Here is a 15,352-nt window from a genome sequence, read left to right as displayed (position 1 = left end):
TGAGTTTGAGTAATGTTTTGGAAATATGTTACATTCACTAACCAAACAACTTTCCAAATCAAGGCACAAACTCTAATCAATGGTCTTCCTTTTGTCATACTATAATATATATAATCTTTTTAATATTAATACCCCAAAGATGGCATTTCCTCATACTCTCGTTTTTATGTTTCAATCAATTTATTATTGTATTAGAAGATTACAGTCCAGGGGCAGATCCAGGAATATCAAAAGGGGGGTCCAAGAAGTTGTGGGTGTGGAAACATGGCGAGCGCAGTGAGCTCACCCAGATGGGGGGGCTGTTAGCACCCCAGAATATTTGTTTTAAATCCTACCATGTGCATGAAAGAAGAAGTACTGTATTGAAATTTTCTGATGAAAGGGGAGGTCTAGACCCCAGGACACACCCCCCCCCAACCTTGATTGCGTGTTTAGTTATTTCAGTTGCCCACTTCTGTAATAACTCAATATATCATACTGTCTTGTCTAACATTATCTTTTAAAATTATTGTAATCTAAAAAACTGTATGTTCTTGTTTATTGAATTGACAGACAGCTCAATTATTTTAACTAACACAAGATTTCTTCTATTTTGCTTTAAATATTTGTTAACGCTACAGTATTTATACTGTATATGGTGCATATCACTCACTGTCATTGTAGATATTAATTTGGAGCATCATCATCATCACCATCATCATTATTTAATCAATCAGTGTATTACAGTACCAGTACAGTACTTGCTCTTTAGGTCCAGTACTGTACTGGTAAATGTTCTTACTGCAGAAAAATATGCATTTTCACTTTTTCTTTTAGTTAATTGATATTAGTGTAGCAAATTATTTGTATTAGTATTAAGTTCAAAAATGGTCTGGAAGTGGCTTTAAAAAATTTATATAATGTACACTCGTTCCAGAAAGTATCTTTGATTTTATGAGACAATATGACAACGGACAAAGAATTCTGACAACCCTACCAAGACAACAGGAGTCACGGTGTTCATTTAGAAATTTACTGGAGCCCTCCATAAACATACCTTTTGGAGTGAGTGTACATGTCCATGTATATAGTACCCTTGAATATATGTTATATACTGATGGTTTGAAGAGGTTTCAGAGTTAGTGTGACTTATCATGTATCTGCAATACATGTAATTACTTGTACAGTTTTTATTAATAAATGGTGTGAGATATTCTCCTTACTGTACAGTATGTGGCCGTCACAGTGAATATCTACAAGTTAACCTGTAGCACCGCTATGCAGGTTTTACATGTGTGATCTTAAAAACTGAAGAGTAACAGGTTTAGCAGAAAGCCAAAGGTTGTCTTAATTGAGAGATCTGAATACAGTACTGTACTGTACTTGCATCTCAAATTTTGTCTTAAATTCAGTAGATTATTTGACGAGTATTTATACGGATATATTATACAATAGAAGGTGGTTGTTATTTGTGTGATGGCTAAGTGGGATGATTTCCATTCTTTTACCTGCATCATCCAGCTCTCTGAATAACAGTCCTGACTGAACAACTGTTTGAGAGAACTTTCTGCCCAGTCCATGTTATTCAGCTCACGCTGATGTGGTTTATGATTAGTTTCAGGTCAACCTTGTTACTTTTTTGTAAGGTCTGTTGTTTTGTCTGACAATGAGATGTACAGAAATGTATGACAGTCAGTATGATCAACTTCAAAAGAATTTTTGCTGCATTTATTCAGTTGACCAAAAAATTTTCTTTTCTCTTGAGGATGTGTTTCATAAGTACATAGTGCTAAATGCAGCCGATGACTAATTCTCAGTTTTCTCGGTTTATATGTACCAGCCAGGATAAGAATGGAAGATTATCATAAACTGTGTAATATGTAGATATTTAATGTGAGCCTTTTTTACCACTCCAGGCTGGTGGAAGAAGCATTAGGTTCCCAATTTAATACTTGCTACTCTGTAGACTATGTTATTTAGTTTGTAAAATATATCAGCCATTCCCAGGGTGTGTGACTTCATGTGAAAATTATTATTTGTTTGTGTTTGTTAATAAATTTACAAGTCTAGGTCAAAGAAGTGAGACAAATATTCTTTCAAAATAAATTTAAAAAAATTAATGGTTATTTAATTTTTAAATTTTTATTGTTATTATTTTAAACAATACATCCCCTGTACTATTTACATTGAAATTCAAGCACAAATGCTTACCAATAAAGTGAAAGAATTGCCTGGGGGTTGGGAACACTGTACAGTGGTCCCTCAGTTAACGAACGCTTCGGTTAACGAATTACCTTCCATAAGAATCTTCAATTCGGTTAACGAAATCCTTACGAAAATCACGTTTTGTTTTGAACATCAGCTGAGGGGGTACTCAGCCAATTCAGTAATCTGTTCTATGTTTATATTCGTTTCCAATGGAGTAAATATCAACAAAGTTGTGCTTTATAATATTTATGCATGATTTCTATTAAAATTATTAGTCATTTTAACATTTATTTAACATATTGATAATATATGCAGTACAGGGAACTAGTTAGTTGTGCACCCATCAGATGCGTGGGTTGGCCACCAGGCATCAGTCTGGCTTTGTTTTCTGTGGAGAGAGCACCTATTTTGTTGGTGTCTTGAATATTCTTGCATTTTTCATTGAAATTATTGGTCATTCTGAACTTTAGTTAACATATTGATAATATATAGCACAGTGCAGTGTTGATTTAAAGAAAATAATCTTGAATTACACCTAGTGAACTTAAAATTTTATTGGCGAAATGACGGCATCAAGCATGGGTCCCCTGAAAGGTGATTTCTCCTCCATCCCCACTTCCTTCTCTTCTCCTTTCTCCTCCACCTCCACTTCTAATTCTCATCATCATCATCAACCAGGAGCCTTCTACATACACACCTCAAAGTAAGTGTACTTTACTGCATTTTTTTTATACTTTGTATGTACTTTTCGGTGAGCTGGAACCATTTACCCAATATCCCATTGAAACAATGGATTTGATAAACGAACGACCTTCTGGAACGAATTGTGTTCGTTAACCGAGGGACCACTGTACAGTATCAGCTGGAAATGTTGGTTAACACAATCCAAAGATGTTTAACCCTATAGTTTTAAATGCCCCCTTTTGCCAACTGGTTTCTAAGTGTTGACAACCAGAGATTAAAAAAAATTGAGTCGTGAAGGACACTACTATAGAGCTCATCAAAGAGGTGTGGTGGTAAAACAAACTACAGTAATTACAATACAGTACCTATATTATACTGTAAGTTCGTTTTACCATCATACCACCCCATCAAGCTGTGTGGTGCAGTGTCCTTAGCAACTAAATTTTTTTTTTAAACTGGTTGTCAATGCTTAGAAACCCATTGGCAAAAGGGAGCATTTAAAACTATAGGGTTAAACATCTTTGGATTGTGTTAACCAACATTTCCAGCTTTTTAATCTCTCCCAGTAATTTAATTAATTCTTCCCAGTCTTTGCCTTAACCTGGCCCCAGGTTTTAAGGCTGTATTAAAGGGTATAGCTGTACTAAATACTGTATCCATAATCTTTTCATTTTTTACAATATGTTTGGTATCTACAAGAGGAAAGTTGGACTTACAAACAAGCCTCAGGAACATAACTCGTTCGTAAGTAGAGGAGCACCTGTAATTTGTTAAACACATCTAATGAGAGAAGTTACCAGAGATGTTTCGGGTCCTACGAGGGTTATCAAAAAATATGCGGAGAAAGTTGCCAGCTGGGAATGGATCCCCCCACTATTTACATTAATTCTTATGGAGTAAATTGCCCTGATATTTGCAGTTTCATAAATCGCAATGACTTTTAGGAACACATCCATTGAGATAACCAGAGTATAAAGACCTTAAATATTTAGCTCATTTTCTTACATCAGTGATTAACAACCTACAGATTTTGTAGTCAAATGTGTATCAAATATGATTACAGTTTGTACAATGACAATATTGATAAAGCACAGTCTCATTCAAGATTCTTCGAACACTGTTGGAGGCAGCTGGCAACTCAAGGCCCTTTGTTTACTTTAGTAGTAGTGAAAATTATGAATGAATGTAAAAGGTCATCGGTGATTGATTACTTAGTTCCCGTTGCTAAATTAATGGTTGGGCTTTGTTGTTTCATATTAGTATATTATACAACGTACTATAGTAAACAAACGGCCTCGAGTTGCCAGCTGTCTCCAGCAGTGTTCGAAGAATCTTGAACGAGACTGTACTTGCATGTGATACAGTATCTATAAACAATATTTACAAGTAATTGATTATTAACATAACAATTTGGTAAAAATCTCAAGTAATATTAAAAAATAAATAAATAAATCAATCAAGTCAACACATGTAATCATTTGTATCACTAATTACTCAAGATTCTTTATAGAACAAAGATTTGAAATTAATGCCACAATACTGTACATTTAACAATCAGTTTCTCCCAGTACAGTATTAACTGAATCCAACCAAAATATTTAATGCAACTCTTAACCAGTTCTAATTCACATTGTTATAGGAGAATTACTAGCCCATATACCTGTATTGTACAGTATACTAGTTTTACACAAGTCCAAATGGTGGTTGTTCAGATTTAAACTTATATTTTTATTTAAAGTGATTCCATAACTAAAACTATCAATGTTCTGTGACTAGGTAATTTTTTATACTACAGTACTGTATATGTACTCAAAAAAATTGCAAGAAATTCATAAAATTTCATGCATAGGATCATGTTTTTTTCCAAATTAAAAGCTCAATTTTCCTGGGAGTCTGTACCCGAGTATGCAACCCAGTTCCTGAGGTACTGTAGCTTTGCAACTTGATACAGCATATTGTAACTTGGTACACATGTGAGTATATTATCAGCTTGTGGCCATGCCAACATGTTTACCATCTAATCAAAATGTACTGTTAAGACCTGCCAGCTAGTCTTCACACATGGTGGTTCAACTTCAAAAACTAGGCCCTAGAGCAAGATGGAAGACCTGTTTGGCTGCCAGCTTCAAATGTGACGTATCAAAAATTTTAAACTACCACCTTTGACAACCATGTGATACTGTACTGCTTAGTAAGGTGCAATTATTAGAAGGGTGAGGCTCCTAGGTTAATTTTACAGTAATTATGTTTGGTTAGTGTGTTCCACTACACGAACAGTCCAAGGCAATCAATTTTATGTAAATTTACTGCCAGGAAAATTTTACCAAGAATTTTTAAGCAGATGAACATGTTGATCAGCCACCCCAGCCACATACAGGAGCAGACATTGACCAGCCACCCCAGCCACATACAGGAGCAGACATCGACCAGCCACCCCAGGCACATAGAGGAGCAGACATCGACCAGCCACCCCAGCCACATAGAGGAGCAGTCATTGATCAGCCACCCCAGGCACATAGAGGAGCAGTCATTGATCAGCCACCCCAGCCACATAGACGAGAAGACATTGATCAGCCACCCCAGCCACATAGAGGAGCAGTCATTGATCAGCCACCCCAGCCACATAGAGGAGCAGACATTGACCAGCCACCCCAGCCACATAGACGAGAAGACATTGATCAGCCACCCCAGCCACATAGAGGAGCAGACATTGACCAGCCACCCCAGGCACATAGAGGAGCAGACATTGACCAGCCACCCCAGGCACATAGAGGAGCAGACATTGACCAGCCACCCCAGGCAGACATCGACCAGCCACCCCAGGCACGAGAGGAGCAGACATTGACCAGCCACCCCAGGCACATTGAGGAGCAGACATTGACCAGCCACCCCAGGCACATAGAGGAGCAGACATTGACCAGCCACCCCAGGCATGTAGAGGAGCAGACATTGACCAGCCACCCCAGGCACATTGAGGAGCAGACATTGACCAGCCACCCCAGCCACATAGAGGAGCAGACATTGACCAGCCACCCCAGGCACATTGAGGAGCAGACATTGACCAGCCACCCCAGCCACATAGAGGAGCAGACATTGACCAGCCACCCCAGGCACATAGAGGAGCAGACATTGACCAGCCACCCCAGCCACATTGAGGAGCAGACATCGACCAGGCACGTAGAGGAGCAGACATCGACCAGCCAACCCAGGCACATTGAGGAGCAGACAGCGACCAGGCACGTAGAGGAGCAGACATCGACCAGGCACGTAGAGGAGCAGACATCGACCTGGCACATAGAGGAGCAGACATCGACCAGCCAACCAGGCACGTAGAAGATACCCTCCAGCATAACTCCTCACAGGGCCCTCGATACCCCCCCCCTCCCAGGTCCACCCCCTAGAAAGGAGTTCCCAGAAACTATTTCATAACTATGTTTTGAGGCATCTGACTCAGGGAGGATCGTGACGAGAAAATTTGAAAGACCTTTGGATACTTCATGAGGAATGGGGATGAAAATGAAAGACGAATGATACCATGTGAGAAAGGAGGGAGAAATTGGAAGGTCTCTGATAGTCTTCAGGTGCAAAGGAGAGATAAGTTTAATTTGATGCTTAATGTTACCATAGGAGGGAGGATGGGGCTGATGACGTCTGATTAGTATGGATCACTAATCAGAAATTTAAGGCAAACTTACGGCCTTGAATGTGAATAGAGACAAAGTTTCCTGAAAAAAAAGTTATTGTACACATACCTTTTATCCTTGGTGTGTGGCAGTCCCTCGATGAGCTGTACCCTCACTTACCTGTAAAGTGTTATAATAAATCAGTAACAGTATGTTACCAAACGTATTTAAACAAACTTAACCTGATAATGCCTAAAGTACAGCTATTCTCTTGACCCTAAACAAGTATTTACAGTACTTCATACAGTTTAGTGATATTGACCAGGAATGCATATTATAGCTTTACGGGTTAATATTTACGACTAACCAGCACATTAATTTTTATTACTGTTTATTTTCTTACTTTATTTTTATCAGTGAGTTCTATGATAATCATTTCTTGTGCAAATTTTACATTTCATAGATAATTAAGCACCTAGGCACTCACTAATTTGTCTTCCTGTTGGTAATGAGGCCGCGCTATGGTGCTGTGCTTTTCCCCGGGCTCGCGGCAATTTCATTTTCAGCATAACATGTGAAGGTTGTCGTCAGTCTTATATTGACGTAATTTGCAAATTTAGGAATAAAGACAAGACTCTTCAATTGTTCAAAGACCACAACATTGTTTCTTCAAAGAGAGACTGTCCACATTGCGAGAATTCCTGTGCTTTCACTTCCTCAACGTTACCAGCCACGACAATAAATCACTCCGCCGCCCGGGCTGCATAAGCGCCGATGCACCCGCATCATCTCGTCCAAAAAATGCCTCAAATTTCGCCTTATCATAGTAAGTTCTTTCTATTTAATATTAATAATAAATAATAATACTGTAATAATAATAAACGGTTTATTGAAAGAGATTGGCAGCCAGAAGGCTGAAAATATACAGTTACATATTTGGGGAATGGGTTTTGAATTACAAATAATATACAAGTAACAAAAGTGATACAAATAAGATATATAATAACTAGATGGGGAAAAGCTCAAACTTCAGTGCATTTCAACATAGTGACAGTGCAAGAAGTAGTATTTACTGGGAGTGAATACACTGGTTTATTACAAGTTATTGATAATTTTTACAATAGTTGGGACTGGGCTGTTCTTATAGCGATCAGTTCGTGCACGTATGGGGTGGATGTGGTTGTGGTGTCGAACAGCAATTCTCGGGCTAGGGATCTCAGGTGGTAGTAGGAGCCGGTGTCGAGGATGGTGTAGAAGCTTCTTACCAAATTTGCAGATGAAGTCGTGGTGATGGTCAGTGAGAGTCGAAAGGGTCAGTATGTTGAGCGCTTCTTGATATGTGGAGTAGGAAGGGGAGAGAATAATCTTGCATGCCCTCTTTTGCACTTTTTCTAGGTGTTTACATTATGTGGCATTTAGGGAGGAAGATCAGGTAGGGGAGGCATAGGTGAGCTTGGGAAGTATGAATGTTGTGTAAACACTGAGGAGCTCGGGTGCAGGAACTCCGAGGGACTTGAGTCGGCGGAGGAGGTGGAGACGGAAACTGTAGGATTTGACAACTTCACTGACGTGTGGTTTCCAATTTAGTTTGTTGTCTATGGTGACGCCGAGGAGCTTCGTGGAATCTACAACCTGGAGTGTGTTCGGACCTAAAGTAATGGAAGGAGGTGGGACAATGTCGGAGGAGAGGTTGATGTGCATAACCATGGTCTTGGTATGGTTGATGGTGACATGGTTGTTGGTGACCCAGTTTTGGAGACTGTTCAATAAATCCTGAAGGGCGGTATAGTCGGGAGCAGAATTGTTGACGCTGATCCCAATGGTGGAGTCGTCGACATATTTCCAGCGAGAAGGGGTTTCTCTTAGGGCATCATTGATGAGCATAAGGAAGCAGAGTGGTCCCATCTTGAGGCCTTGGGGGAGACCACAGGTGAGTGACTGAAAGGTGGAGACAGCCCCTCGGAAGCGTACAGCTTGGCGTCGGTCACTGAGGAAGTCTGTAAGCCATGGTATAAGACTTCTCCGAAGCCCGAAGTCAATAGCTTTGTTGATGATTATATTGTGGTCGACTAGGTCGAATGCTTTAGTGAAATCAATGAAGGCGACAGCTACAGACGTTTTTCGTTTCTCGAGATGGCGGTATATGTAATAGAGAAAGCTGACAAGACAGTGAGTGGTGGAGGAAGTTTTCATATTGCCAAATTGCTGAGGGTCTACGACTCCTGCAATATCAGCATAAGCCCAGTCGAACACAAAACTTTCACAGATTAGGCTGGGTATTGGGGTGATTGCAATAGGTCATAGCTGATTTAAGGATTGTGGGCTGGTTGACTTGGGCACTGGTGATACATAAGAGGTCTTCCAGTCAGCTGGGCATCTGACTGAGGGAAGCACCGATGATGGAGCATAGGGGTTTAGCAAGCTCCGGGGAGAACTCCTTGAAGAGTTTCATTGGTAAGTCAATGGGGGTGGTAGAGCGTTTTAATTTTAGTTTGTCCAGGCGTTTTGCTACTTCAAATTCTTCTACTAAGTCAGTGGGAAGGGGGGCTGGTAGGTAAGCAGGGAGAGTGGTTGAGAGGGTCCAGGGGGGCAGAGCCCCCAGGTAAGGAAGTTAGATAAGGTTAGGTAGCTTTGTTTGGTTAGGTTGGCTAGGTCTGTTATTCATACCCACAAATGTTAAGTTACGTTTATTTTAAAAATATCCATTTTTTAACACATTTGCACAAACTACAAGTGTCCACTATAAAATAATAGTGGAAATCCGGCGTTTTTATAATCGTTTTCGATCAATTTCGGCCGTGGGTTAGTCATAAATAATTACCGTTTTATGAATAAAATGTGAATGATACTAGCATGCCAAACTTGAAGAGATAAAATATATACAGTAGATATATATCTTTCTCACCTTAATCTGAAGGAAGAGGCCACCGGTGTCCCTCAGTCTTGTCCTATATAATCCTGCCAGGTCCAGGGACATCATGCCTGTAATGCCAAAAACAATCAGTTTTTTCCATTAAACCTTAGACTATAGTTTGGCTTAATATAAGTAAGCAGTTCAGGCTAACTTAACCAGTCAGTACATCATTAAACAGCGTAAGTTTAGCTCAACCACTTATTTTACTTTATATCTTAAGACATGTTCATTTATTTAACCAAATCCAGTGGTGAGAAAAGTTGCATTTATGTGCAAGAACCAAGCAATATTTAGGGACTACTGTAGTTTAACTTTATTGCTCCTCTAAGTGTTTTCCAAAATGGCTTTTCCTGCTCCCTATCTGGATTTGCATCTTGTGCATTAAGACCTCTAAAGGTCCCAGAAATTTTGGTACTACAGTAGTGGTTTTAGTAGTGGAAAAATGGATAACCCTAGAAAGTGTTTTTCTATTTCGTTCATTTTTTCCACAAATGTTGTTCAGATTAGTAAAAAAAAAGTGATACAACTTTTTCTTGTAAATTTAAGATTTTTATTTATTTATTTTTTATCTGTCTATCTATTTCAACAACAACAAATCGGGGGGGGGGAGGCTTACAGCCCCCCCCAGCTGGCTGTGCTCGCCTTGTTTCGCCCACCCAAAACTTCTTGGACCTTCTTTTGATATTCCTGGATCTGCCCCTGAAAAACACACAAAAAAGCACCGGAAAAACACATTACTCAACTCTAGAACCATTTGGTTGAAAATGCAAATTTATCCTGGTTATTAATATGAAATAAAAAAAGACACTTAAATTTCCAAATAAGTTTAGTGGGAAAAAAATTAAATATTTTTAGAATGCTTGGCGGCATTCTGGAGTGGCAACGACCTTGATTACTACTAGTGATTAATAGCAATTCAGTTTGGACCGAAACTGCAAGCCTTAATATAAAAGCTGCCCCTCCAACTCCAAGTCTCATGTTCAGTTGCACTGTGACCCAGAGCCGGTTGGTTTACACACAAACATGTCACATTCATTCGATTTTAAAGTAATTACTTACTGTTTCATTTCCGAATGCAACGGCTTAAAGTTTTTTCTTCTTAAACTATCACAACGTCACAAGTCCATAAACACTTCCTCCTACCTCGACAATCGGCGTCTCAATGATGCCACCAGGCGCCAGCCCGCCAGGTCGTTTTGTTTTTGTTTATATCCTCTTCACCATTGGTCGGCTCGTTAGCCGCTTGGGCGATCGGTCACGTCTCTGTCACGCACTGTTGGCAAGTACTGGGCATGCACCAGCTCCTGAATGTACCTGAACCTGCTCCAGTGTTGGTCAAGTCTGGTCTTGAAAGAGCTCACACTCGGTGCCGTCACAACACTCCCTGGTAGATTGTTCCAAGAGTTCACAACTCTCACTCCGAAAAAGCTTGCCCTCACAGTTTTCTGGACTTGCGGCTTCTTCAATCTTGAGCTGTGACCCCTTGTGGGGTTTGAATTCTGAACCCGTGTTTTTACAACATTCGAAACAGTTTTGGAATTTGGGACTTCTTTGTGACCGTAAGCAGTGTGGTGATAATGCAGGGGCGAATCCAGGAATATCAAAAGGGGAGGTCCAAGAAGTTGTGGGTGGGGGAACATGGCGAGCACAGCCAGCCCACCCAACTGGGGGTCATTCGTAATTAATTTTTACTATACAAAAACGCCTGACTATAATACTGCATTAAATAAAAAGTATTGGAATTTTCTGATGAAAAGGGGGGTCCAGACCCCAGGAATGGCCCAATGAGGTTGTGATTGGGGGAGGGGGGAAGGGGTAATCTTTTTTTACTAACTCGCCGCTCAGTCTACCAAATTTGACTAACTAATGAGGATTAAAAGAAAAATGACCAAGCTAACTACAAAATGTTCTTTATTGAATGTTTAGTTATTAAACATTAGCCTAGAAATTTGAAATGGATAAAGTAAAATGTTATTCTTTATTCAAATAGAAAAAAATAATGAAAATAAATGTTTTTTATTTACTGCTTGTATAAAATCAGCAGCATTAACCTATTCATTGAAGTTAATCTCAAATTTTAATTCTCCTAGTTTTCTTAAGCTTCCAATTATCTGCAATCTTTTGAGGATCTAACTGATCAGTTATGTCATTCTCACAAGCTATGAGCATAAGATTATGCAACTGTTTTTCTGAAGTTTTGTTTCGCAGGGATGTTTTCAAAAGCTTAAGCCTGCTAAAAGACCTTTCACTTTTGCATATTGAAGGTGGTGCTGTCAAAAATAACCTGAAAACTTTTGCCACATGAGAAAATAAATAATACTCTCGATGAGCATTCAGTGCACATTCTGCAGATGAGCGAATGTTTTTTTTTTTCTACATCAGGATGCTGCTCCATATATTCAGAAAAATTAATGTTAAACATTCCAATTAAATCTAATTCAACTCGGAAAAATTTAGTATCAGGTCTTTCAGATGGAAAGGTTTCTGTCATATTTTTCATGGCTTCAATTAAGCTTTCTGAGTCATAGTTTGCAACATTAGGATCATGAACATCCACAAAATATCTGAATGAAGATTTCAGATTTTCACATTTCGAAGTCAACACAGAGCACTAGTATGAGGGCCACTACTGCCACCTTTTATGAGGGCCTCTGTGTGCCAGTAACAATTCCTTTTACTCTCATACTTATTACCATTGGTAGCGTGACGAGAGGAGGCTCGTGGGTAGATGTAATGATAGTATCAAGCAATAGGGAAGAAATAACGGTAAATACTGTAGGTACATAATAGACACAATATACAAATACAAAATTTATTTAAAAATTAATATGAAATTAGGAGAAAGAATTTATTTGTACCAACAGACGAAATCTAGTACTAGGCCCTCAGGCTCAACATACTCACACCACTACTGGGTGGACATACTCAATAACACTTCCAACCCTACTGGGTGGACATACTCAATAACACACAACTCTTATAGTCACTTAGCACCATAAAGACCAGGGCAACTGCCACTACAACACTCAGTCGTCAGGGGTGATACTCAAGCAACAGCCATGGGGTCCAGCCACCATGGAGTACTTTCCGACGAACTCTGGAGATCCCAGTGGATTAATTCCACCACACAAATAGCCCTACTGAGTTAGACACTCATCCACCAATGATGGGGGCTGGTAGTGGTGTGTGGCTTGGTGATCCGGGGTCACCTCGCAGGCCGAGCGTTAGGGCCAGACGAGCCAGCTATGGGGGCTATAGGTAGTCTGAAGTGTCTGACGGCCGGGTCTCACGAAGGTAACTGATCCTACTGGACCTCGGACATCTCCCCAGACATAGTGGATACAACATCCACGCTACAGACACGGCCTAGGCTGCGTTAGGGACCTGTATGGGTGAAGGGACGAACACTTAATAACGGTTGAAATGCCCGCGGCACCCTCACTCAAAATAGGCCAGGGAGTCCACCTACTTCTATTTCGATGAATTAATTTACTGTACACTCTGACGTTGAAACTGAGACTATGAACTCAGTTTCATTCCCTACTATTATCCTCACTAACAATGCTCTGACTGAGTTATCAAAAGCAAAATTAAATTGATTACAAAGGGTTGGATGGCAACAGGTCCCAACATACAGCATCTTGCTACGAAATCTGCGGATTATATTCAAAGGAACAGAGAAAACGGGGGACGTTTCCACTGGAGGACTCGGAAGGTTTTGTGGACGTTTGAGCGTAATATGAATCCTTAAGGTTTTCAGGTTAGCCGTCATCACGATCATGACACTAGAGTTTGGATTATCCACATTTAAGGGGGGGGGGGGGCTGTTTCCTTTGACGGTGAACTCTCTAGAACTCTTCTTCTCCATCAACATCAAAGTTGAGTGCAGCCTCCAGCAAATATTTCTGAGCCTCATCATCACTACGTATTGACTGAAGTATTTTCAATGTACTTTTCATAGAGATAATAGCTTCAGAAACATCTGAACCCTCAGTTTGCAACACATCTACCATGTGCTTAGTTTTGAATTTGATATTTTCCATGAACATCAAATAATATCAAAAGTCTTAATTTTGTAGAGGAGACCATTAGCTTTTGTCCTTGCTTCTTTTTTACTTTTACTTCTATCCTCTTCACCACTGAACGGCTCGTTAGCCGCTTGGGCGATCGGTCACGTCTCTGTTATGCACTGTTGGCAAGTACTGGGCATGCACCGGCTCCTGAATGTACCTGAACCTGCTCCACTCTTGGTGCCGTCACAACACTTTCTGGTAGATTGTTCCAAGAGTTTACAACTCTCACTCCGAAAAAGTTTGCCCTCACAGTTTTCTGGACCTGCGGCTTCTTCAATCTTGAGCTGTGACCCCTTGTGGGGCGAGCGTCCGCCAGCTTCAAGAAAGGACACTCGACTGAGTAGTGCCCCCTGAGATGCTTATACACCTCAAATAGGTCGCCCCTTGTCCGTCTAGTATAAGCTAGGCAAGTTTAGGCGCTCCAATCTCTCAGGGTAGTTGAGGTGCCGAAATGCAGGCACCAGTCTGGTGGCCCTCCTTTGAACATTTTCAACCAACTGACAGTCCCTAGCATATCTCGGGGACCAGACGGGGTGACAGTACTCCAGATGGGAAGCACTTCACTCTTGAAGATCGTTACGAGGGACAGACCGTCTAGATATCTGTACTGTGATATCTGTGATATTGTGGGGTACGGGTTGTTTGGGTTCACACTCAGGATGGGATGGAGAAAAGAAAGTCACATTGTTGTGGGGTTCAGGATGTTTGGTTCACACTCAGGATTGGATGGAGAAAGGAAACTCACAATGTGCTCTCTATATACATGTTGTATTGGATGTACAATGCAGCTTGGTGCTGGGAAGGCAGCATGGTTACAAGCGTGATGTAGAGAGAGCTGGTTGGTGAGGACGCTCAGAGAAGGACAGCTTGTGGGTCGCCATGCTTGCCAGCGGGAGGGAGGACCGCCAGGCAGGCGGAGGAGCGAGGACCGCCAGGCAGGCGGAGGTGTTGCTGGCTGGTTGGTGTAGGTAGAAAGAGAGACAGATCCCCACGAGGTCAGGTCTTAAATAGCGGGGGTAGGCGTGGTTTAGCAGTTGACCCCCGCTCCGTGGTGTATGGCGGCGCTGGTTGACCTAGACCACGAGGCATACACTGGGGAATTGGTGGGGTCAGCTAGGCAGCGACAAACAGCGTTTGTAGGGGAGAATTCCACTACAATGTGCTCTCTGTATACATGTTGTATTGGATGTACAATGCAGCTTGGTGCTGGGAAGTGGCAGCGTGGTTACAAGCGTGATGAAGAGAGAGCTGGTTGGTGAGGGTGCTCAGAGGACAGCTTGTGGGTCGCCATGCTCGCTGGCGGGAGCGAGGGCCGCCAGGCAGCGGCGGAGGAGGTGGTGTAGCTTGCTGCGGCTGTAGCTAGAAGAAGAAAGAGGTCACCACGAGGTCAGGTCTTAAAAAGCGGGGGTAGGCGTGACTTAGTAGTTGACCTCCGTGATGTATGGCGGCGCTGGTTGACCCAGACCACGAGGCACACACTGGGGAATTCGCGGGGTCGGCTACTCAGCGACAAACAGCGTTTGTAGGGGAGAAATCCACTACAATATCCTGTACCTTTTCTTTTATAATTTTCACCACTTATCAACTTGTTAGCCGTTCGGGCGGTTGGTCTATCTAGTGTTAGTTCAGGAAGAAACCGAAGTCCGGGAAACCTGTGATGTTTGGTGGGGTCGGACCCATACTGGTTAACATGTACACTGTGGGGTTCGAGATTGTTTGGTTCACACTCAGGATGGAATGGAGAAAGGAAACTCACAATGTGCTCTCTATATACATGTTGTATTGGATGTACAATGCAGCTTGGTGCTGGGAAGGCAGCATGGTTACAAGCGTGATGTAGAGAGAGCTGGTTGGTGAGGACTCTCAGAGAA

General features: G+C 41.3%; 1 protein-coding gene across 1 annotated transcript; it reads left to right on the top strand.

Moving 5' to 3' along the window:
* Positions 1–264: 264 nt before the first annotated feature.
* LOC121855502 (formin-like protein 20) lies at positions 265–6,204 on the top strand. The gene is made up of 2 exons (XM_042350476.1): positions 265–276; positions 5,230–6,204. Exons 1-2 carry the CDS (start codon positions 265–267, stop codon positions 6,202–6,204), a joined length of 987 nt encoding a protein of 328 aa, XP_042206410.1.
* Positions 6,205–15,352: the final 9,148 nt, after the last annotated feature.

Source organism: Homarus americanus, unplaced genomic scaffold (genome assembly GCF_018991925.1).
Source record: "Homarus americanus isolate GMGI-L3 unplaced genomic scaffold, GMGI_Hamer_2.0 scaffold48406, whole genome shotgun sequence".
NCBI lineage: Eukaryota > Metazoa > Arthropoda > Malacostraca > Decapoda > Nephropidae > Homarus > Homarus americanus.
Note: the sequence above shows the minus strand (reverse complement) of the source record. Positions and strands in the feature narration are given on the sequence as shown.